Source organism: Nerophis lumbriciformis, linkage group LG11 (assembly GCF_033978685.3).
Source record: "Nerophis lumbriciformis linkage group LG11, RoL_Nlum_v2.1, whole genome shotgun sequence".
Classification (NCBI taxonomy): Eukaryota; Metazoa; Chordata; class Actinopteri; order Syngnathiformes; family Syngnathidae; genus Nerophis; species Nerophis lumbriciformis.
Window position 1 is genome coordinate 50457019 of NC_084558.2, and position 24893 is coordinate 50481911.

Below are 24893 nucleotides of genomic sequence, written 5' to 3' on the forward strand. Positions count from 1 at the left end.
GTCAGTAAATACATCCCTGGACACATGAGGACTTTGAATATGACCAATGTATGATCCTGTAACTACTGTAAGTTTCTTACAAGTAGTATTATCACTGGAGGACGAGGAATAGCTAAACATGCTTCACTACACAATGTAGGAGGATACAATAGCTCATTGCTAACAAAAGCTAGCACTCCTGAATGTAAACAAATGCCATGGGTGGATCTACACCTGACATCCACTGTAATGATACCAAATACAGGGGCGTATCTAGTCGATACTACTATGATTACATCAATATCGTCACAAACATTTTTATTTATTTATATTATGTTTATAAAGTCAGTAAATACATCCCTGGACACATGAGGACTTTGAATATGACCAATGTATGATCCTGTAACTACTGTAAGTTTCTTACAAGTATTATTATCACTGGAGGACGAGGAATAGCTAAACATGCTTCACTACACACCGTAGGAGGATACAATAGCTCACTGGTGTCACAATGTAAACAAATGCCATGGGTGGATCTACACCTGACATCCACTGTAATGATACCAAGTACAGGAGCGTATCGAGTCGATACTATGATGATTACATCAATATCGTCACAAACATTTTTATTTATTTATATTATGTTTATAAAGTCAGTAAATACGTCCCTGGACACATGAGGACTTTGAATATGACCAATGTATGATCCTGTAACTACTGTAAGTTTCTTACAAGTATTATTATCACTGGAGGACGAGGAATAGCTAAACATGCTTCACTACACACCGTAGGAGGATACAATAGCTCACTGGTGTCACAATGTAAACAAATGCCATGGGTGGATCTACACCTGACATCCACTGTAATGATACCAAGTACAGGAGCGTATCGAGTCGATACTATGATGATTACATCAATATCGTCACAAACATTTTTATTTATTTATATTATGTTTATAAAGTCAGTAAATACGTCCCTGGACACATGAGGACTTTGAATATGACCAATGTATGATCCTGTAACTACTGTAAGTTTCTTACAAGTAGTATTATCACTGGAGGACGAGGAATAGCTAAACATGCTTCACTACACACCGTAGGAGGATACAATAGCTCATTGCTAACAAAAGCTAGCACTCCTGAATGTAAACAATTGCCATGGGTGGATCTACACCTGACATCCACTGTAATGATACTAAATACAGGAGTGTATCTAGTCGATACTACTATGATTACATCGATATCGTCACAAACATTTTTTTTAATTTATATTATGTTTATAAAGTCAGTAAATACGTCCCTGGACACATGAGGACTTTGAATATGACCAATGTATGATCCTGTAACTACTGGAAGTTTCTTACAAGTAGTATTATCACTGGAGGACGAGGAATAGCTAAACATGCCTCACTACACACCGTAGGAGGGTACAATAGTTCATTGCTAACAAAAGCTAGCACTCCTGAATGTAGACAAACACCATGGCTGGACCTACACCTGACATCCACTGTAATGATACCAAGTACAGGAGCGTATCGAGTCGATACTATGATGATTACATCAATATCGTCACAAACATTTTTATTTATTTATATTATGTTTATAAAGTCAGTAAATACGTCCCTGGACACATGAGGACTTTGAATATGACCAATGTATGATCCTGTAACTACTGTAAGTTTCTTACAAGTAGCATTATCACTGGAGGACGAGGAATAGCTAAACATGCCTCACTACACACCGTAGGAGGATACAATTGCTCACCGGTGTCACAATGTAAACAAATGCCATGGGTGGATCTACACCTGACATCCACTGTAATGATACCAAGTACAGGAGCGTATCTAGTCGATACTACTATGATTACATCGATATCGTCACAAACATTTTTTTTTAATTTATATTATGTTTATAAAGTCAGTAAATACGTCCCTGGACACATGAGGACTTTGAATATGACCAATGTATGATCCTGTAACTACTGGAAGTTTCTTACAAGTATTATTATCACTGGAGGACGAGGAATAGCTAAACATGCTTCACTACACACCGTAGGAGGATACAATAGCTCACTGGTGTCACAATGTAAACAAATGCCATGGGTGGATCTACACCTGACATCCACTGTAATGATACCAAGTACAGGAGCGTATCGAGTCGATACTATGATGATTACATCAATATCGTCACAAACATTTTTATTTATTTATATTATGTTTATAAAGTCAGTAAATACGTCCCTGGACACATGAGGACTTTGAATATGACCAATGTATGATCCTGTAACTACTGTAAGTTTCTTACAAGTAGTATTATCACTGGAGGACGAGGAATAGCTAAACATGCTTCACTACACACCGTAGGAGGATACAATAGCTCATTGCTAACAAAAGCTAGCACTCCTGAATGTAAACAATTGCCATGGGTGGATCTACACCTGACATCCACTGTAATGATACTAAATACAGGAGTGTATCTAGTCGATACTACTATGATTACATCGATATCGTCACAAACATTTTTTTTAATTTATATTATGTTTATAAAGTCAGTAAATACGTCCCTGGACACATGAGGACTTTGAATATGACCAATGTATGATCCTGTAACTACTGTAAGTTTCTTACAAGTATTATTATCACTGGAGGACGAGGAATAGCTAAACATGCCTCACTACACACCGTAGGAGGGTACAATAGTTCATTGCTAACAAAAGCTAGCACTCCTGAATGTAGACAAACACCATGGCTGGACCTACACCTGACATCCACTGTAATGATACCAAGTACAGGAGCGTATCGAGTCGATACTATGATGATTACATCAATATCGTCACAAACATTTTTATTTATTTATATTATGTTTATAAAGTCAGTAAATACGTCCCTGGACACATGAGGACTTTGAATATGACCAATGTATGATCCTGTAACTACTGTAAGTTTCTTACAAGTAGTATTATCACTGGAGGACGAGGAATAGCTAAACATGCCTCACTACACACCGTAGGAGGATACAATTGCTCACCGGTGTCACAATGTAAACAAATGCCATGGGTGGATCTACACCTGACATCCACTGTAATGATACCAAGTACAGGAGCGTATCTAGTCGATACTACTATGATTACATCGATATCGTCACAAACATTTTTTTTTAATTTATATTATGTTTATAAAGTCAGTAAATACGTCCCTGGACACATGAGGACTTTGAATATGACCAATGTATGATCCTGTAACTACTGGAAGTTTCTTACAAGTATTATTATCACTGGAGGACGAGGAATAGCTAAACATGCTTCACTACACACCGTAGGAGGATACAATAGCTCATTGCTAACAAAAGCTAGCACTCCTGAATGTAAACAATTGCCATGGGTGGATCTACACCTGACATCCACTGTGATGATACCAAGTACAGGAGCGTATCTAGTCGATACTATTATGATTACATCAATATCGTCACAAACATTTTTATTTATTTATATTACGTTTATAAAGTCAGTAAATACATCCCTGGACACATGAGGACTTTGAATATGACCAATGTATGATCCTGTAACTACTGGAAGTTTCTTACAAGTATTATTATCACTGGAGGACGAGGAATAGCTAAACATGCTTCACTACACACCGTAGGAGGATACAATAGCTCACCGGTGTCACAATGTAAACAAATGCCATGGGTGGATCTACACCTGACATCCACTGTAATGATACCAAGTACAGGAGCGTATCTAGTCGATACTACTATGATTACATCGATATCGTCACAAACATTTTTTTTAATTTATATTATGTTTATGAAGTCAGTAAATACGTCCCTGGACACATGAGGACTTTGAATATGACCAATGTATGATCCTGTAACTACTGTAAGTTTCTTACAAGTAGTATTATCACTGGAGGACGAGGAATAGCTAAACATGCTTCACTACACACCGTAGGAGGGTACAATAGTTCATTGCTAACAAAAGCTAGCACTCCTGAATGTAAACAAACGCCATGGCTGGACCTACACCTGACATCCACTGTAATGATACCAAGTACATGAGCGTATCTAGTCGATACTACTATGATTACATCAATATCGTCACAAACATTTTTATTTATTTATATTATGTTTATAAAGTCAGTAAATACGTCCCTGGACACATGAGGACTTTGAATATGACCAATGTATGATCCTGTAACTACTGTAAGTTTCTTACAAGTATTATTATCACTGGAGGACAAGGAATAGCTAAACATGCTTCACTACACACCGTAGGAGGATACAATTGCTCACCGGTGTCACAATGTAAACAAATGCCATGGGTGGATCCACACCTGACATCCACTGTAATGATACCAAGTACAGGAGCGTATCTAGTCGATACCACTATGATTACATCAATATCGTCACAAACATTTTTTTAAATGTATATTATGTTTATAAAGTCAGTAAATACGTCCCTGGACACATGAGGACTTTGAATATGACCAATGTATGATCCTGTAACTACTGTAAGTTTCTTACAAGTAGTATTATCACTGGAGGACGAGGAATAGCTAAACATGCTTCACTACACACCGTAGGAGGATACAATAGTTCATCGCTGACAAAAGCTAGCACTCCTGAATGTAAACAAACGCCATGGCTGGACCTACACCTGACATCCACTGTAATGATACCAAATACAGGGGCGTATCTAGTCGATACTACTATGATTACATCGATATCGTCACAAACATTTTTTTTAAATTTATATTATGTTTATAAAGTCAGTAAATACGTCCCTGGACACATGAGGACTTTGAATATGACCAATGTATGATCCTGTAACTACTGGAAGTTTCTTACAAGTAGTATTATCACTGGAGGACGAGGAATAGCTAAACATGCTTCACTACACACCGTAGGAGGATACAATAGCTCACCGGTGTCACAATGTAAACAAATGCCATGGGCAGATCCACACCTGACATCCACTGTAATGATACCAAGTACAGGAGCGTATCTAGTCGATACTACTATGATTACATCAATATCGTGACAAAATATTTCTTTAAATTTATATTATGTTTATAAACTCAGTAAATACGTCCCTGGACACATGAGGAATTTGAATATGACCAATGTATGATCCTGTAACTACTGTAAGTTTCTTACAAGTATTATTATCACTGGAGGACGAGGAATAGCTAAACATGCTTCACTACACACCGTAGGAGGATACAATTGCTCACCGGTGTCACAATGTAAACAAATGCCATGGGTGGATCTACACCTGACGTCCACTGTAATGATACCAAGTACAGGAGCGTATCTAGTCGATACTACTATGATTACATCGATATCGTCACAAACATTTTTATTTATTTATATTATGTTTATAAAGTCAGTAAATACGTCCCTGGACACATGAGGACTTTGAATATGACCAATGTATGATCTTATAACTATTGTAAGTTTCTTACAAGTATTATTATCACTGGAGGACGAGGAATAGCTAAACATGCTTCACTACACACCGTAGGAGGATACAATAGCTCACCGGTGTCACAATGTAAACAAATGCCATGGGTGGATCTACACCTGACATCCACTGTAATGATACCAAGTACAGGAGCGTATCTAGTCGATACTACTATGATTACATCGATATCGTGACAAACATTTTTTTTTAATTTATATTATGTTTATAAAGTCAGTAAATACGTCCCTGGACACATGAGGACTTTGAATATGACCAATGTATGATCCTGTAACTACTGTAAGTTTCTTACAAGTATTATTATCACTGGAGGACGAGGAATAGCTAAACATGCTTCACTACACACCGTAGGAGGATACAATAGCTCACTGGTGTCACAATGTAAACAAATGCCATGGGTGGATCCACACCTGACATCCACTGTGATGATACCAAGTACAGGAGCGTATCTAGTCGATACTACTATGATTACATCAATATCGTCACAAACATTTTTATTTATTTATATTAAGTTTATAAAGTCAGTAAATACATCCCTGGACACATGAGGACTTTGAATATGACCAATGTATGATCTTGTAACTACTGTAAGTTTCTTACAAGTAGTATTATCACTGGAGGACGAGGAATAGCTAAACATGCTTCACTACACACCGTAGGAGGATACAATAGTTCATCGCTAACAAAAGCTAGCACTCCTGAATGTAAACAAACGCCATGGCTGGACCTACACCTGACATCCACTGTAATGATACCAAATACAGGGGCGTATCTAGTCGATACTACTATGATTACATCGATATCGTCACAAACATTTTTTTTAAATTTATACTATGTTTATAAAGTCAGTAAATACGTCCCTGGACACATGAGGACTTTGAATATGACCAATGTATGATCCTGTAACTACTGTAAGTTTCTTACAAGTATTATTATCACTGGAGGACGAGGAATAGCTAAACATGCCTCACTACACACCGTAGGAGGATACAATTGCTCACCGGTGTCACAATGTAAACAAACGCCATGGGTGGATCTACACCTGACATCCACTGTAATGATACCAAGTACAGGAGCGTATCTAGTCGATACTACTATGATTACATCAATATCGTCACAAACATTTTTTTTTTAATTTATACTATGTTTATAAAGTCAGTAAATACGTCCCTGGACACATGAGGACTTTGAATATGACCAATGTATGATCCTGTAACTTCTGGAAGTTTCTTACAAGTACTATTATCACTGGAGGACGAGGAATAGCTAAACATGCTTCACTACACACCGTAGGAGGATACAATAGCTCACCGGTGTCACAATGTAAACAAATGCCATGGGTGGATCTACACCTGACATCCACTGTAATGATACCAAGTACAGGAGCGTATCTAGTCGATACTACTATGATTACATTGATATTTTTTTAGCATCACAAAACTTGTTTATTTATATTATGTTTATAAAGTCAGTAAATACGTCCCTGGACACATGAGGACTTTGAATATGACCAATGTATGATCCTGTAACTACTGTAAGTTTCTTACAAGTAATATTATCACTGGAGGACGAGGAATAGCTAAACATGCTTCACTACACACCGTAGGAGGATACAATAGCTCACCGGCGTCACAATGTAAACAAATGCCATGGGTGGACATCCACTGTAATGATACCAAGTACAGGAGCGTATCTAGTCGATACTACTATGACTACATTGATATTGATATTTCATCACAAAACTTGTTTATTAATATTATGTTTATAAAGTCAGTAAATAAGTCCCTGGACACATGAGGACTTTGAATATGACCAATGTATGATCCTGTAACTACTTGGTATCGGAATCGATACCTAAATGTGTGGTATCATCCAAAACTAATGTAAAGTATCAAAGAAGAGAAGAATAAGTGATTATTACATTTTAACAGAAGTGTAGATAGAACATGTTAAAAGAGAAAATAAGCAGATATTAACAGTAAATGAACAAGTGGATTAATAATCATTTTTTACAGCTTGTCCTTTATAAAGTAGACAAAATAATAGGTGTATAAATGACACAATATGTTACTGCATAGACTAATTAGGAGTCTTTGTTTGTTTACTTACTACTAAAAGACAAGTTGTCTATTTTATTTAAGGACTAAATGACAATAATAAACATATGTTTAATTTACACTAACATTTTTTGTTAAAATAAAGACAATAATGACATTTCTTGTGGTCCCCTTTATTTAGAAAAGTATCGAAAAGTACCGAAAAATCTAAATATTGGTATTGGGTCAACCCTAGTACGTTCTCCAACCGCCTTCCCAATATTGAACCCCGACTGCGGCAGGTCTCAGCAACCTTCACAAGATGACGTCTGGCGGATCCTACGTTCTGCGCGTGGACCTGAGGGACAGCGGCGAGTCGGCCTACGCTCAGTACGACAGATTCACCATCGCCGAGCCCAGGACGCGCTTCAAGATCTACATCGGGGCTTACAGCGGCACGGCAGGTAAGGACCTCCTTTGGAGGATCTCCTAAGTCAGAGGTGTCACAGTGGTTTCAGTGAAAACTATTATTACACCATTTTTCTATGCATTTTATTAGTAGATTTTTTTTTTAAACTAAAATGTTAAAAAAAATATGTTAAATTGCAATAATTTCGCTTCAAAATGTAGTGTATATTACTGTAAATGGAAAAACAAGTAAAATTTTGGCACCTGAGCTGCCAGGTTTTTTTTGTTTGTTTTTACCGCAAATCAACAAGTGTAGATTTTTGGGTGTATTACTGTAAATGCCAAAACGAGTACAGTTTTTTTCATTTCGAGAAAAATGCTGTAAAAACCACAGTAAATTTCATAATTTGACCATGAAATTTGTTACTACTTTTACATTGCACAATTTGATGGATAACTTGCTATTAGTAGTATTTATTTATATTTTTTTTAAATTAATACAAATACATTTGCAAAATTAAAAAAGACAAATATTTTGGGGTATTGTGTGTAGAACTTTGAGGACAAAATGTATTTATTTCAGTTTGGAATAAAGCTGTAACATAATAAAATGTAAAAAAAAATTTTAAAAAGCGCTGTGAATATGTTTGGCCCCAGAAGGCCGTTTTTAACAGTGAAAACTATTATTACACCATTTTTCTATGCATTTTAAAATGTTAAAAAAATATGGTAAATTGCAATAATTTTGCCTCAAAATGTAGTGTATATTACTGTAAATGGAAAAACAGTACTGCTGTTTTTATGGTAAAAAAAAAAAAGGCAGCTGAATTTTACTGTAAATTTAAAAAACTGCAATTTTACAGTAAAATGTTGGCACCTGAGCTGACAGTTTTTTTTGTTTTGTTTTTTTACTGCAAATCAACAAGTGTAGATTTTTTGGTGTATTACTGTAAATGCCAAAACGGCACCACAGTTTATTACAGTAAAAAAAGTAGGTTTTTTTTCATTTTGAGATAAATGCTGCAAAAAACACAGTAAATTTCATAATTTGACCATGAAATTTATTGCTACTTTTACATTGCACAATTTGATGGATAACTTGCTTATTAGTAGTATTTATTTATATATTTTTTAAATTAATACAAATACATTTGCAAAATTAAAAAAGACAAATATTTTGGGGTATTGTGTGTAGAACTTTGAGGACAAAATGTATTTATTTCAGTTTGGAATAAAGCTGTAACATAATAAAATGTAAAAAAAAATTTTTTAAAGCGCTGTGAATATGTTTGGCCCCAGAAGGCCGCTTCTAACAGTGAAAACTATTATTACACCATTTTTCTATGCATTTTAAAATGTATAAAAAATATGGTAAGTTGCAATAATTTCACCTCAAAATGTAGTGTATATTACTGTAAATGGAAAAACACTACTGCTGTTTTTATGGTAAAAAAGGCAGTTGAATTTTACTGTAAATAAAAAAAAAACTGCAATTTTACAGTAAAATTTTGGCACCTGAGCTGCCAGTTGTTTTTTTTGTTTGTTTTTTTACCGCAAATCAACAAGTGTAGATTTTTTGTTGTATTACTGTAAATGCCAAAACGACACCACAGTTTATTACAGTAAAAAAAAGTACAGTTTTTTTCATTTTGAGAAAAATCCTGCAAAAAACACAGTAAATTTCATAATTTGACCATGAAATCTATTGCTACTTTTACATTGCACAATTTGATGGATAACTTGCTATTATTAGTATTTATTTCTATTTAAAAAAAAATGAAGACAAATACATATGCAAAATTAAAAAAGACAAATATTTTGGGGTATTGTGTGTAGAACTTTGAGGACAAAATTTATTTATTTCAGTTTGGAATAAAGCTGTAACATAATAAAATGTAAAAAAAAAATAAAAATTTAAAAATATGTTTGGCCCCAGAGGGCCGATTCTAACAGTGAAAACTATTATTACACCATTTTTCTATGCATTTTATTAGTAGATTTTTTTTTAAACTAAAATGTTAAAAAAAATATGTTAAATTGCAATAATTTCGCTTCAAAATGTAGTGTATATAACTGTAAATGGAAAAACAAGTAAAATTTTGGCACCTGAGCTGCCAGGTTTTTTTTGTTTGTTTTTTTACCGCAAATCAACAAGTGTAGAATTTTTGTTGTATTACTGTAAATGCCAAAACGGCACCACAGTTTATTACAGTAAAAAAAGTACTTTTTTTTTCATTTCGAGAAAAATGCTGTAAAAACCAGAGTAAATTCCATAATTCGACCATGAAATGTATTGCTACTTTTACATTGCACAATTTGATGGATAACTTGCTATTAGTAGTATTTATTTATATATTTTTAAAAATGAATACAAATACATTTGCAAAATTAAAAAAGACAAATATTTTGGGATATTGTGTGTAGAACTTTGAGGACAAAATGTATTTATTTCAGTTTGGAATAAAGCTGTAACATAATAAAATGTAAAAAAAAAAATTTTTTTAAAAGCGCTGTGAATATGTTTGGCCCCAGAGGGCCGCTTCTAACAGTGAAAACTATTATTACACCATTTTTCTATGCATTTTAAAATGTTAAAAAAATATGGTAAGTTGCAATAATTTCGCCTCAAAATGTAGTGTATATTACTGTAAATGGAAAAACAGTACTGCTGTTTTTATGGTAAAAAAGGCAGTTGAATTTTACTGTAAATTAAAAAAAACTGCAATTTTACAGTAAAATTTTGGCACCTGAGCTGCCAGTTGTTTTTTTTTTTTTTTTTTTTTTTTTACCGCAAATCAACAAGTGTAGATTTTTGGGTGTATTACTGTAAATGCCAAAACAGCACCACAGATTATTTCAGTAAAAAAAAGTACCGTTTTTTTCATTTGGAGAAAAATGCTGTAAAAACCACAGTCAATTTCATAATTTGACCATGAAATGTATTGCTACTTTTACATTGCACAATTTGATGGATAACTTGCTATTATTAGTATTTATTTCTATTTTTAAAAAAATGAATACAAATACATTTGCAAAATTAAAAAAGACAAATATTTTGGGGTATTGTGTGTAGAACTTTGAGGACAAAATGTATTTATTTCAGTTTGGAATAAAGCTGTAACATAATAAAAAGTAAAAAAAAAATATGTAAAAAGCGCTGTGAATATGTTTGGCCCCAGAGGGCCGCTTCTAACAGTGAAAACTATTATTACACCATTTTTCTATGCATTTTAAAATGTATAAAAAATATGGTAAGTTGCAATAATTGCACCTCAAAATGTAGTGTATATTACTGTAAATGGAAAAACAGTACTGCTGTTTTTATGGTTGAAAAAAAGTCAGCTGAATTTTACTGTAAAAAAAACCCTGCAATTTTACAGTAACATTTTGGCACCTGAGCTGCCAGTTTTTTTTTGTTTTTACTGCAAATCAACAAGTGTAGATTTTTGGGTGTATTACTGTAAATGCCAAAACGACACCACAGTTTATTACAGTAAAAAAAAGTACAGTTTTTTTCATTTTGAAAAAAATCCTGCAAAAAACACAGTAAATTTCATAATTTGACCATGAAATTTATTGCTCCTTTTACATTGCACAATTTGATGGATAACTTGCTATTAGTAGTACTTATTTATATTTTTAAAAAATTAATACAAATGTATTTGCAAAATTAAAAAAGAAAAATATTTTGGGGTATTGTGTGTAGAACTTTGAGGACAAAATTGATTAATTTCAGTTTGGAATAAAGCTGTAACATAATAAAATGTAAAAAATTTTTTTTTTAAAGTGTTGTGAATATGTTTGGCCCCAGGGGGCCGCTTCTAACAGTGAAAACTATTATTACACCATTTTTCTATGCATTTTAAAATGTATAAAAAATATGGTAAGTTGCGATAATTTCACCTCAAAATGTAGTGTATATTACTGTAAATGGAAAAACAGTACTGCTGTTTTTATGGTAAAAAAGGCAGCTGAATTTTACTGTAAATAAAAAAAAAACTGCAATTTTACAGTAAAATTTTGGCACCTGAGCTGCCAGTTGTTTTTTTTTTTGTGTTGTTTTTTTATCGCAAATCAACAAGTGTAGATTTTTCGGTGTATTACTGTAAATGCCAAAACGACACCACAGTTTATTACAGTAAAAAAAGTAGTTTTTTTTTCATTTTGAGATAAATGCTGTAAAAACCACAGTAAATTTCATAATTTGACCATGAAATCTATTGCTACTTTTACATTGCACAATTTGATGGATAACTTGCTATTAGTAGTATTTATTTATATTTTTAAAAAATTAATACAAACACATTTGCAAAATTAAAAAAGACAAATATTTTGGGGTATTGTGTGTAGAACTTTGAGGACAAAATGTATTTATTTCAGTTTGGAATAAAGCTGTAACATAATAAAAAGTAAAAAAAAAATATGTAAAAAGCGCTGTGAATATGTTTGGCCCCAGAGGGCCGCTTCTAACAGTGAAAACTATTATTACACCATTTTTCTATGCATTTTAAAATGTATAAAAAATATGGTAAGTTGCAATAATTTCACCTCAAAATGTAGTGTATATTACTGTAAATGGAAAAACAGTACTGCTGTTTTTATGGTAAAAAAAAGGCAGCTGAATTTTACTGTAAATAAAAAAAAATGAATTTTTACAGTAAAATTTTGGCACCTGAGCTGCCAGGTTTTTTTTGTTTGTTTTTTTACCGCAAATCAACAAGTGTAGATTTTTCGGTGTATTACTGTAAGCCAAAACGACACCACAGTTTATTACAGTAAAAAAAAGTACAGTTTTTTCATTTTGAGAAAAATCCTGCAAAAAACACAGTAAATTTCATAATTTGACCATGAAATCTATTGCTACTTTTACATTGCACAATTTGATGGATAACTTGCTATTATTAGTATTTATTTCTATTTTTTTTAAAATGAAGACAAATACATATGCAAAATTAAAAAAGACAAATATTTTGGGGTATTGTGTGTAGAACTTTGAGGACAAAATGTATTTATTTCAGTTTGGAATAAAGCTGTAACATAATAAAATGTAAAAAAAAAAAAAAATTTAAAAATATGTTTGGCCCCAGAGGGCCGATTCTAACAGTGAAAACTATTATTACACCATTTTTCTATGCATTTTATTAGTAGATTTTTTAAAAAACTAAAATGTTAAAAAAAACATGTTAAATTGCAATAATTTCGCTTCAAAATGTAGTGTATATTACTGTAAATGGAAAAACAAGTAAAATTTTGGCACCTGAGCTGCCAGGTTTTTTTTGTTTGTTTTTTACCGCAAATCAACAAGTGTAGATTTTTTGGTGTATTACTGTAAATGCCAAAACGACACCACAGTTTATTACAGTAAAAAAAAAGTACAGTTTTTTTCATTTCGAGAAAAATGCTGTAAAAACCACAGTAAATTTCATAATTTGACCATGAAATTTATTGCTACTTTTACATTGCACAATTTGATGGATAACTTGCTTATTAGTAGTATTTATTTATATTTTTTAAAAATTAATACAAATACATTTGCAAAATTAAAAAAGACAAATATTTTGGGGTATTGTGTGTAGAACTTTGAGGACAAAATGTATTTATTTCAGTTTGGAATAAAGCTGTAACATAATAAAATGTAAAAAAAAAAATTTTAAAGCGCTGTGAATATGTTTGGCCCCAGAAGGCCGCTTCTAACAGTGAAAACTATTATTACACCATTTTTCTATGCATTTTAAAATGTTAAAAAAATATGGTAAGTTGCAATAATTTCACCTCAAAATGTAGTGTATATTACTGTAAATGGAAAAACAGTACTGCTGTTTTTATGGTAAAAAAGGCAGTTGAATTTTACTGTAAATAAAAAAAAAACTGCAATTTTACAGTAAAATTTTGGCACCTGAGCTGCCAGTTGTTTTTTTTGTTTGTTTTTTTACCGCAAATCAACAAGTGTAGATTTTTTGTTGTATTACTGTAAATGCCAAAACGGCACCACAGTTTATTACAGTAAAAAAAAAGTGCAGTTTTTTTCATTTCGAGAAAAATGCTGTAAAAACCACAGTCAATTTCATAATTTGATCATGAAATCTATTGCTACTTTTACATTGCACAATTTGATGGATAACTTGCTATTAGTAGTATTTATTTATATATTTTTAAAAATGAATACAAATACATTTGCAAAATTAAAAAAAGACAAATATTTTGGGGTATTGTGTGTAGAACTTTGAGGACAAAATGTATTTATTTCAGTTTGGAATAAAGCTGTAACATAATAAAAAGTAAAAAAAAAATATGTAAAAAGCGCTGTGAATATGTTTGGCCCCAGAGGGCCGCTTCTAACAGTGAAAACTATTATTACACCATTTTTCTATGCATTTTAAAATGTATAAAAAATATGGTAAGTTGCAATAATTTCACCTCAAAATGTAGTGTATATTACTGTAAATGGAAAAACAGTACTGCTGTTTTTATGGTAAAAAAAAGGCAGCTGAATTTTACTGTAAATAAAAAAAAATGAATTTTTACAGTAAAATTTTGGCACCTGAGCTGCCAGGTTTTTTTTGTTTGTTTTTTTACCGCAAATCAACAAGTGTAGATTTTTCGGTGTATTACTGTAAGCCAAAACGACACCACAGTTTATTACAGTAAAAAAAAGTACAGTTTTTTCATTTTGAGAAAAATCCTGCAAAAAACACAGTAAATTTCATAATTTGACCATGAAATCTATTGCTACTTTTACATTGCACAATTTGATGGATAACTTGCTATTATTAGTATTTATTTCTATTTTTTTTTAAATGAAGACAAATACATATGCAAAATTAAAAAAGACAAATATTTTGGGGTATTGTGTGTAGAACTTTGAGGACAAAATGTATTTATTTCAGTTTGGAATAAAGCTGTAACATAATAAAATGTAAAAAAAATAAATTTAAAAGTGCTGTGAATATGTTTGGCCCCAGAGGGCCGCTTCTAACAGTGAAAACTATTATTACACCATTTTTCTATGCATTTTAAAATGTATAAAAAATATGGTAAGTTGCAATAATTTCACCTCAAAATGTAGTGTATATTACTTTAAATGGAAAAACAGTACTGCTGTTTTTATGGTAAAAAAAAAAAAAAAGGCAGTTGAATTTTACTGTAAATTTAAAAAACGGCAATTTACAGTAAAATTGACAGGTTTTTTTGTTTTGTTTTTTACCATAAATTAACAAGTGTAGATTTTTTGTTGGATTACTGTAAATGCCAAAACGACACCACAGTTTATTACAGTAAAAAAAAAAGTACTTTTTTTTCATTTTGAGATAAATGCTGTAAAAACCACAGTCAATTTCATAATTTGATCATGAAATCTATTGCTCCTTTTACATTGCACAATTTGATGGATAACTTGCTTATTAGTAGTATTTATTTATATTTTAAAAAAAATTAATACAAATACATTTGCAAAATTAAAAAATACAAATATTTTGGGGTATTTTGTGTAGAACTTTGAGGACAAAATGTATTTATTTCAGTTTGGAATAAAGCTGTAACATAATGAAATGTAAAAAAATACATTTAAAAGTGTTGTGAATATGTTTGGCCCCAGAGAGCCGTTTTTAACAGTGAAAACTATTATTACACCATTTTTCTATGCATTTTAAAATGTATAAAAAATATGGTAAGTTGCAATAATTTCACCTCAAAATGTAGTGTATATTACTGTAAATGGAAAAAACAGTACTGCTGTTTTTATGGTAAAAAAGACAGTTGAATTTTACTGTAAATAAAAAAAAAACTGCAATTTTACAGTAAACTTTTGGCACCTGAGCTGCCAGTTGTTTTTTTTGTGTGTTTTTTTTTACCGCAAATCAACAAGTGTAGATTTTTCGGTGTATTACTGTAAATGCCAAAACAACACCACAGTTTATTACAGTAAAAAAAAAGTACTTTTTTTTTTTCATTTCGAGATAAATGCTGTAAAAACCACAGTCAATTTCATAATTTGATCATGAAATCTATTGCTACTTTTACATTGCACAATTTGATGGATAACTTGCTTATTAGTAGTATTTATTTATATTTAAAAAAAATTAATACAAATACATTTGCAAAATTAAAAAAGACAAATATTTTGGGGTATTGTGTGTAGAACTTTGAGGACAAAATGTATTTATTTCAGTTTGGAATAAAGCTGTAACATAATAAAATGTAAAAAAATTTTTTTTAAAGTGTTGTGAATATGTTTGGCCCCAGAGGGTTGCGTCTAACAGTGAAAACTATTATTACACCATTTTTCTATGCATTTTAAAATGTATAAAAAATATGGTAAGTTGCAATAATTTCACCTCAAAATGTAGTGTATATTACTTTAAATGGAAATACAGTACTGCTGTTTTTATGGTAAAAAAGGCAGTTGAATTTTACTGTAAATTAAATTGCAATTTTACAGTAAAATGTTGGCACCTGAGCTGCCAGTTGTTGTTTTTTGTTGTTTTACCGCAAATCAACATGTGTAGATTTTTTGGTGTATTACTGTAAATGCCAAAACGACACCACAGTTTATTACAGTAAAAAAAAGTACAGTTTTTTTCATTTTGAGAAAAATCCTGCAAAAAACACAGTAAATTTCATAATTTGACCATGAAATCTATTGCTACTTTTACATTGCAGAATTTGATGGATAACTTGCTATTATTAGTATTTATTTCTATTTTTTTTAAAAATGAAGACAAATACATATGCAAAATTAAAAAAGAAAAATATTTTGGGGTATTGTGTGTAGAACTTTGAGGACAAAATTTATTTATTTCAGTTTGGAATAAAGCTGTAACATAATAAAATGTAAAAAAAAATTTTAAAAAGCGCTGTGAATATGTTTGGCCCCAGAAGGCCGTTTCTAACAGTGAAAACTATTATTACACCATTTTTCTATGCATTTTAAAATGTTAAAAAAAATATGGTAAGTTGCAATAATTTCGCCTCAAAATGTAGTGTATATTACTTTAAATGGAAAAACAGTACTGCTGTTTTTATGGTAAAAAAGGCAGTTGAATTTTACTGTAAATAAAAAAAAACTGCAATTTTACAGTAAAATTTTGGCACCTGAGCTGCCAGTTGTTTTTTTTGTTGTTTTTTTTTACCGCAAATCAACAAGTGTAGATTTTTGGGTGTATTACTGTAAATGCCAAAACAGCACCACAGATTATTTCAGTAAAAAAAAGTACTGTTTTTTTCATTTCGAGAAAAATGCTGTAAAAACCACAGTAAATTTCATAATTTGACCATGAAATGTATTGCTACTTTTACATTGCACAATTTGATGGATAACTTGCTTATTAGTAGTATTTATTTCTATTTTTTTTAAATTAATACAAATACATTTGCAAAATTAAAAAAGACAAATATTTTGGGGTATTGTGTGTAGAACTTTGAGGACAAAATGTATTTATTTCAGTTTGGAATAAAGCTGTAACATAATAAAATGTAAAAATAAATAAATTTAAAATTGTTGTGAATATGTTTGGCCCCAGAGGGCCGTTTTTAACAGTCAAAACTATTATTACACCATTTTTCTATGCATTTTAAAATGTTAAAAAAATATGGTAAGTTGCAATAATTTCGCCTCAAAATGTAGTGTATATTACTTTAAATGGAAAAACAGTACTGCTGTTTTTATGGTAAAAAAAAGGCAGCTGAATTTTACTGTAAATAAAAGAAACTGCAATTTTACAGTAACATTTTGGCACCTGAGCTGCCAGGTTTTTTTTTTTTTTTTTTTTTTACCGCAAATCAACATGTGTAGATTTTTAAGTGTATTACTGTAAATGCCAAAACGACACCACAGTTTATTACAGTAAAAAAAAGTACTTTTTTTTCATTTTGAGATAAATGCTGTAAAAACCACAGTAAATTTCATAATTTGACAATGAAATCTATTGCTACTTTTACATTGCACAATTTGATGGATAACTTGCTATTAGTAGTATTTATTTATATATTTTTAAAAATTAATACAAATACATTTGCAAAATTAAAAAAGACAAATATTTTGGGGTATTGTGTGTAGAACTTTGAGGACAAAATGTATTTATTTCAGTTTGGAATAAAGCTGTAAAATAATAAAATGTAAAAAAAATTTTTTTTAAAGTGTTGTGAATATGTTTGGCCCCAGAGGGCCGTTTTTAACAGTGAAAACTATTATTACACCATTTTTCTATGCATTTTAAAATGTATAAAAAATATGGTAAGTTGCAATAATTTCGCCTCAAAATGTAGTGTATATTACTTTAAATGGAAAAACAGTACTGCTGTTTTTATGGTAAAAAAGGCAGTTGAATTTTACTGTAAATTAAAAAAAACTGCAATTTTACAGTAAAATGTTGGCACCTGAGCTGCCAGGTTTTTTTTGTTTGTTTTTTTACCGCAAATCAACAAGTGTAGATTTTTCGGTGTATTACTGTAAGCCAAAACGACACCACAGTTTATTACAGTAAAAAAAAGTACAGTTTTTTTCATTTTGAGAAAAATCCTGCAAAAAACACAGTAAATTTCATAATTTGACCATGAAATCTATTGCTACTTTTACATTGCAGAATTTGATGGATAACTTGCTATTATTAGTATTTATTTCTATTTAAAAAAAAATTAAGACAAATACATATGCAAAATTAAAAAATAAAAATATTTTGGGGTATTGTGTGTAGAACGTTGAGGACAAAATGTATTTATTTCAGTTTGGAATAAAGCTGTAACATAATAAAATGTAAAAAAAATAATTAAAAAGCGCTGTGAATATGTTTGGCCCCAGAGGGCCGCTTCTAACAGTGAAAACTATTATTACACCATTTTTCTATGCATTTTAAAATGTTAAAAAAAATATGGTAAGTTGCAATAATTTTGCCTCAAAATGTAGTGTATATTACTGTAAATGGAAAAACAGTACTGCTGTTTTTATGGTAAAAAAAAGGCAGCTGAATTTTACTGTAAATTTAAAAAACTGCAATTTTACAGTAAAATGTTGGCACCTGAGCTGACAGTTTTTTTTGTTTTGTTTTTTTACTGCAAATCAACAACTGTAGATTTTTTGTTGTATTACTGTAAATGCCAAAACGGCACCACAGTTTATTACAGTAAAAAAAAGTACCGTTTTTTTCATTTCGAGATAAATGCTGTAAAAACCACAGTAAATTTCATAATTTGATCATGAAATCTATTGCTACTTTTACATTGCACAATTTGATGGATAACTTGCTTATTAGTAGTATTTATTTATATTTAAAAAAAATTAATACAAATCCATTTGCAAAATTAAAAAAGACAAATATTTTTGGGGTATTGTGTGTAGAACTTTGAGGACAAAATGTATTTATTTCAGTTTGGAATAAAGCTGTAACATAATAAAATGTAAAAAAATTTTTTTTAAAGTGTTGTGAATATGTTTGGCCCCAGAGGGTTGCGTCTAACAGTGAAAACTATTATTACACCATTTTTCTATGCATTTTAAAATGTATAAAAAATATGGTAAGTTGCAATAATTTCACCTCAAAATGTAGTGTATATTACTTTAAATGGAAATACAGTACTGCTGTTTTTTTGGTAAAAACAAAGGCAGCTGAATTTTACTGTAACTAAAAAAAACTGCAATTTTACAGTAAAATTTTAGCACCTGAGCTGCCAGTTTTTTGTTTGTTTTGTTTTTTTTACCACAAATCAACAAGTGTAGATTTTTTCGGTGTATTACTGTAAATGCCAAAACGACACCACAGTTTATTACAGTAAAAAAAAGTACATTTTTTTTCATTTCGAGAAAAATGCTGTAAGAACCACAGTCAATTTCATAATTTGACCATGAAATCTATTGCTACTTTTACATTGCACAATTTGATGGATAACTTGCTATTATTAGTATTTATTTCTATTTAAAAAAAAAAATGAAGACAAATACATATGCAAAATTAAAAAAGAAAAATATTTTGGGGTATTGTGTGTATTTGTGTGGGTATTTGAGGACAAAATTTATTTATTTCAGTTTGGAATAAATCTGTAACATAATTAAATGTAAAAAAATAAAAATAAAAAAAAAGCGCTGTGAATATTTTACAGATGCACTGTAATTTAATTAAAAATAATAATTATGTGAGAACAAAGTTGTACACTTTTAAGAACACAAAAGCTGATGTTTGAAAAATGTTATTTAGGAACTGAGGCATAATATACAGGTACGGTAAATAAAATTGTATTCATTGAGTTTTTTTTAAGTTTTAGAAAAAGTTGTAATGTTCGAGCACAGTCATCAATCTGGAATAAAAAAGACAATATAACATGCATCCATAAACGTGGACGCATGTGGAAAAAGTGCAATATATTTATCTGTACAGTAATCTATTTATTTATTTATATAATTTTATATATATTTATTTATTTGATATATATATTATATACATTATTTATATATATTTATTTATTTATTTATGCACCTTATTGCTTTTTTATCCTGCACTACCATGAGCTTATGTAACGAAATTTCGTTCTTATCTGTGCTGTAAAGTTCACATTTGAATGATAATAAAAAGGAAGTCTAAGTCTAAGTCTATATATTTAAAAAAAAAGTTGTTTATTTTGTGGGGCTCAGGGGGCGGGGCTAGTTGCTGTTTTTTCCACATTATTTTTGAAGTCAGGTGTGTTAACAAGTCACAGTAAAAAAAAAAAATTTTAAATAAAAAAAAAACACCTACTGTACAAGATTTAAGGGAATCCTCCAAGGTTTAACTCTTATTTTTAGTGACTTCAAATTCCTCCACACACTAAATAATCAGCCACTGTAACTTATGAGTGTTTGCAGAACCGATTAAGAAACACGTGTGTCAGGTTTGAGCACGATGGGTTAAAAAAGATGACCATCTGTCATGTTGGTTTTTTTTTGTTTGTTTTTTAAGGTTTGTTTTCAAAAAAATTTCGTTTTTTTTTTTTTTTTTTTTTTTTTTTAATTAAACAGTGCACATACAAACATATATTCCCAATGCACACAAAACACCAAGGCACTTACAAAATATCTCAACAATTTCAAACATCCATCAGGTTGAGCAAATACTGTCTTTCAGTTGGTTGGGGGTGCGCATAATAAATGAAAATAACATGACATAACATAACACAAAATATGGAAATGAAAGAAAATTAAAGCAAATACAAAATAGAGTATTAAAATAATAATAAACAATATGATAAAATACAAAATTCAAACATAACAAAAAGGGCTAACTAAATCACTTTAAATGTTTTCAATAAATATATCAATTTAAGGCCTTTTTTACTTTTAATAATTTTCCAAGATTTAATTGATAATTTCAAACCATTAAGCCAATTAGAAAATGTAGGTTTTACTTTCAGGAATCGATATTTATGTATACATTTTTTTTTTTTTAGCTTGGAGCGCCATCTGTCATGTATTCATACTTGCCAACCTTGAGACCTCCGATTTCGGGAGGTGGGGGGTGGTCGGGGGGTGGGGCGGGGGCGTGGTTGGGGGCATGGTTAAGATATATATATATATATATATATATATATATATATATATATATATATATATATACATATATATATATATATATATATATATATATATATATATATATATATATATATATATATATATATATATATATATATATATATATATATAAGAAATACTTGACTTTCAGTGAATTATAGCTATATATATATATATATTTTTTTTTTTTTATTACATATATATATATATATATATATGTGTGTGTATATATATATATATATATATATATATATAAAGAAATACTTGAATTTCAGTGTTCATTTACTTACACATATACACACACATAACACTCATCTACTCATTGTTGAGTTAAGGGTTGAATTGGCCATCCTTGTTCTATTCTCTGTCACTATTTCAGAACACACACATTATACAAATATGCATTATAAAATCAATAAGAAAACGGGAGCTCTAATTTGGGAGTCTGAATTAGGATCAGAAGTTCCTATATAAACATTGCGCACTCACGTCGCCTTTTTGTATTGATTACTGCAGCTGCGCACTGGATTCATTCACAAATACAAACTACAACTCACAAACACTTTAGAGTTAGGCTCCACCATCAGAATGTGTACTTAAACTTATAAAGATCACATGGATATTATTCAGTGAGTTCATTCACCAAAACTAACCTGTTATACAGGAGGAAAAAGCACACAGGACGTTTCAGTTGTTCACAGACTGGTCGCTCTCATCAGAATGACAAGACACTTCCGGTCTGCAGGTGATAGCATTCAATTGGGAAGAAACGCCCTACTGCCCCCTACTGACCAATGTGAATACTGATAAATATGGAATGACAGCTCCAAAAACGAATTCAAACCACAAAATAAAATAAATAAATCAACACAAACATGTGACACATTATGGGTGGGTCACATATGCATGTACAGTAGATGGCAGTATTGTCCTGTTTAAAAGTGTCACAACATTGCTGTTTACGGCAATGTTGTGAACAGGCTGTCAACACGTCACTCAGGTCCGCATGGAGCTGGAGGGGGCGTGGCCTCCAGCTCCGCCTGAATTTCGGGAGATTTTCGGGAGAACATTTGTCCCGGGAGGTTTTCGGGAGAGGCGCTGAATTTCGGGAGTCTCCCGGAAAATCCGGGAGGGTTGGCAAGTATGCATGTATTGCTTACTCAGGTCACAGGACAATAGACCATGGCCAATGGACCTACTCAGTGGCCTAGTGGTTAGAGTGTCCGTCCTGAGATCGGTAGGTTGGGAGTTCAAATCCCGGCCGAGTCATACCAAAGACTTTAAAAATGGGACCCATTACCTCCCTGCTTGGCACTCAGCATCAAGGGTTGGAATTGGGGGTTAAATCACCAAAATGATTCCCGGGCGCAGCCACCGCTGCTGCCCACTGCTCCCCTCACCTCCCAGGGGGTGATCAAGGGTGATGGGTCAAATGCAGAGAATAATTTCGCCACACCTAGTGTGTGTGTGACAATCATTGGTACTTTAACTTTAACTTTTAATACTGGAACCATTGTAAGGGGAACTTAAAGGCGGGGGGCACAGGATATGATGACATGTGTTGGGTGTTGGACACCCAGAAGTGGAAGAAGAAAGAGCGGGAATTAAAGGCAGGGAAAAGACAATAAGCTATCTTGATATATTATTACGTTTAGAGTGCACTTTAAGGGCTTTTTTTTTTACTTTTAATCGTTTTCCAAGATTTAATTGATCATTTTGAACTATCAAACCAATTAGAAAATGTAGGTTTTATTTTTAAAAATCGACATTAATGTATTAAAAACTTTGCTTGGAGCGCCATCTGTCATGTATCGATTAATCAGGTCACATGACAACACCGGAACCATTGTAAGGGGGAACTTAAGGGCGGGGGACACAGGATATGATGACATGTGTTGGTGTTGGACACCCGGAAGTGAAAGAAGAAAGAGCGGGAAGAAGAAAGAGCGGGAATGAAAAGCAGGGGAAAGACAATAAGTGTATTATTAAGCTTAGAGTGCACTAATTAATAAGTTATTCATCTAAAAGTGTTTGTGTGATGATAAAACTTTGTTACACACGTCTTACGAAGCCTTTTGACCACTTTCCCCCTAAATGTGAACGCTTCTTGACCGCCAGGCGACTCCATGACGTACCACCAGGGCCGCCCCTTCTCCACCTACGACAACGACAACGACATCGCCGTCACCAACTGCGCGCTGTCCTACAAAGGAGCCTTCTGGTACAAAAACTGCCACCGCGTCAACCTGATGGGCAAACATGGCGACACCAGCCACAGCAAGGTACGTAGACCCCCGCCCAACCCCCCTCCACCTCCCCGTCCAGGCGGCGGCTGACGTCCGCTCCTCCGCAGGGCGTCAACTGGTTCCACTGGAAGGGGCACGAAACCTCCATCCAGTTCGCCGAGATGAAAATGCGGCCGGCCGACTTCGGGAGTTTCCAGAGCAGGTAAAACAAAATAATAAAAAGAGAGGAGGACGGCTGAGCTAGCGACCTGACGACACATTTGGACACACTTCGAAGGCGCGAATTTGTCACACAAAAAAAAACATTTTTATCAACTTTATGGTGATTTAAGTCATATTCAAATTGTTCTTATTGTCACAGGAGACGTAACTGCCGATACAAATAAATATTGTTTGCTTGAAAACAAAAACAGTGCTTGGGTCACTTTCGTTTGCAGCCAGCAGGTGGCGATGTCTCCCACTTTATACAAACGCAACATTATGAAAGGCAAGTGTATATCGAGCACAATTTGTGCTCAAGGCTATTCAAAGAGATTTTGAAAAACAATCCCAATTAAAGTTATAAAGACAATCATAATTAAAATCAATGAGAGTGTAGATAAAATACTTTTGAGTTGTCACATGCACAATTAAAAGTGTTTTCAGGCTGGATTTGAACGTTGAGGCCCGTCTCACCATACTTGCCAACCTTGAGACCTCAGAATTAGGGAGATATTCAAAAGGCCCGCTGGGGGGGTATATATATATATGTGTATATATATATATATATATATGCACACACCGTATTTTCCGCACTATAAGGCGCACCTAAAAATCTCCAATTTTCTCAAAAGCTGACAGTGCGCCTTATAATCCGGTGCGCCTTATATATGGACCGATATTGAGCCACAACAGGTCTCGCAACTACAGGATGCATAACGTAACCCCAGCCTCTACTGTGGCGTCTATTCTATGCACCTTATAATGCGGTGCGCCTTTTACATGAACAAAGTTTTAAAATAGAAATGATAATATAACATACATCCATAAACGTGGACGCATGTGGAAAAAGTGCAATATATTTATCTGTACAGTATTCTATTTATTTATATATATTTATTTATTTTTTATATATTATTTATTTATTTATATATGCACCTTATTGCTTTTTTATCCTGCACTACCATGAGCTTATGTAACGAAATTTCGTTCTTATCTGTGCTGTAAAGTTCG

The 24893-nt window shown here is 32.0% G+C and overlaps 1 protein-coding gene across 1 annotated transcript in view; it reads left to right on the plus strand.

Annotated features, from left to right (window-relative positions):
* LOC133610271 (tenascin-like) overlaps nucleotides 1-24085 on the plus strand; it is a 225038-nt gene extending 200953 nt beyond the window's left edge. Inside the window, exons 23-25 of the mRNA XM_072914169.1 lie at nucleotides 7796-7957; nucleotides 23554-23717; nucleotides 23789-24085. Of these exons, the coding sequence (XP_072770270.1) occupies nucleotides 7796-7957; nucleotides 23554-23717; nucleotides 23789-23887 (425 nt within the window). The 3' untranslated portion in view covers nucleotides 23888-24085. The remainder of the gene's footprint in view (nucleotides 1-7795; nucleotides 7958-23553; nucleotides 23718-23788) is intronic.
* Nucleotides 24086-24893: the final 808 nt, after the last annotated feature.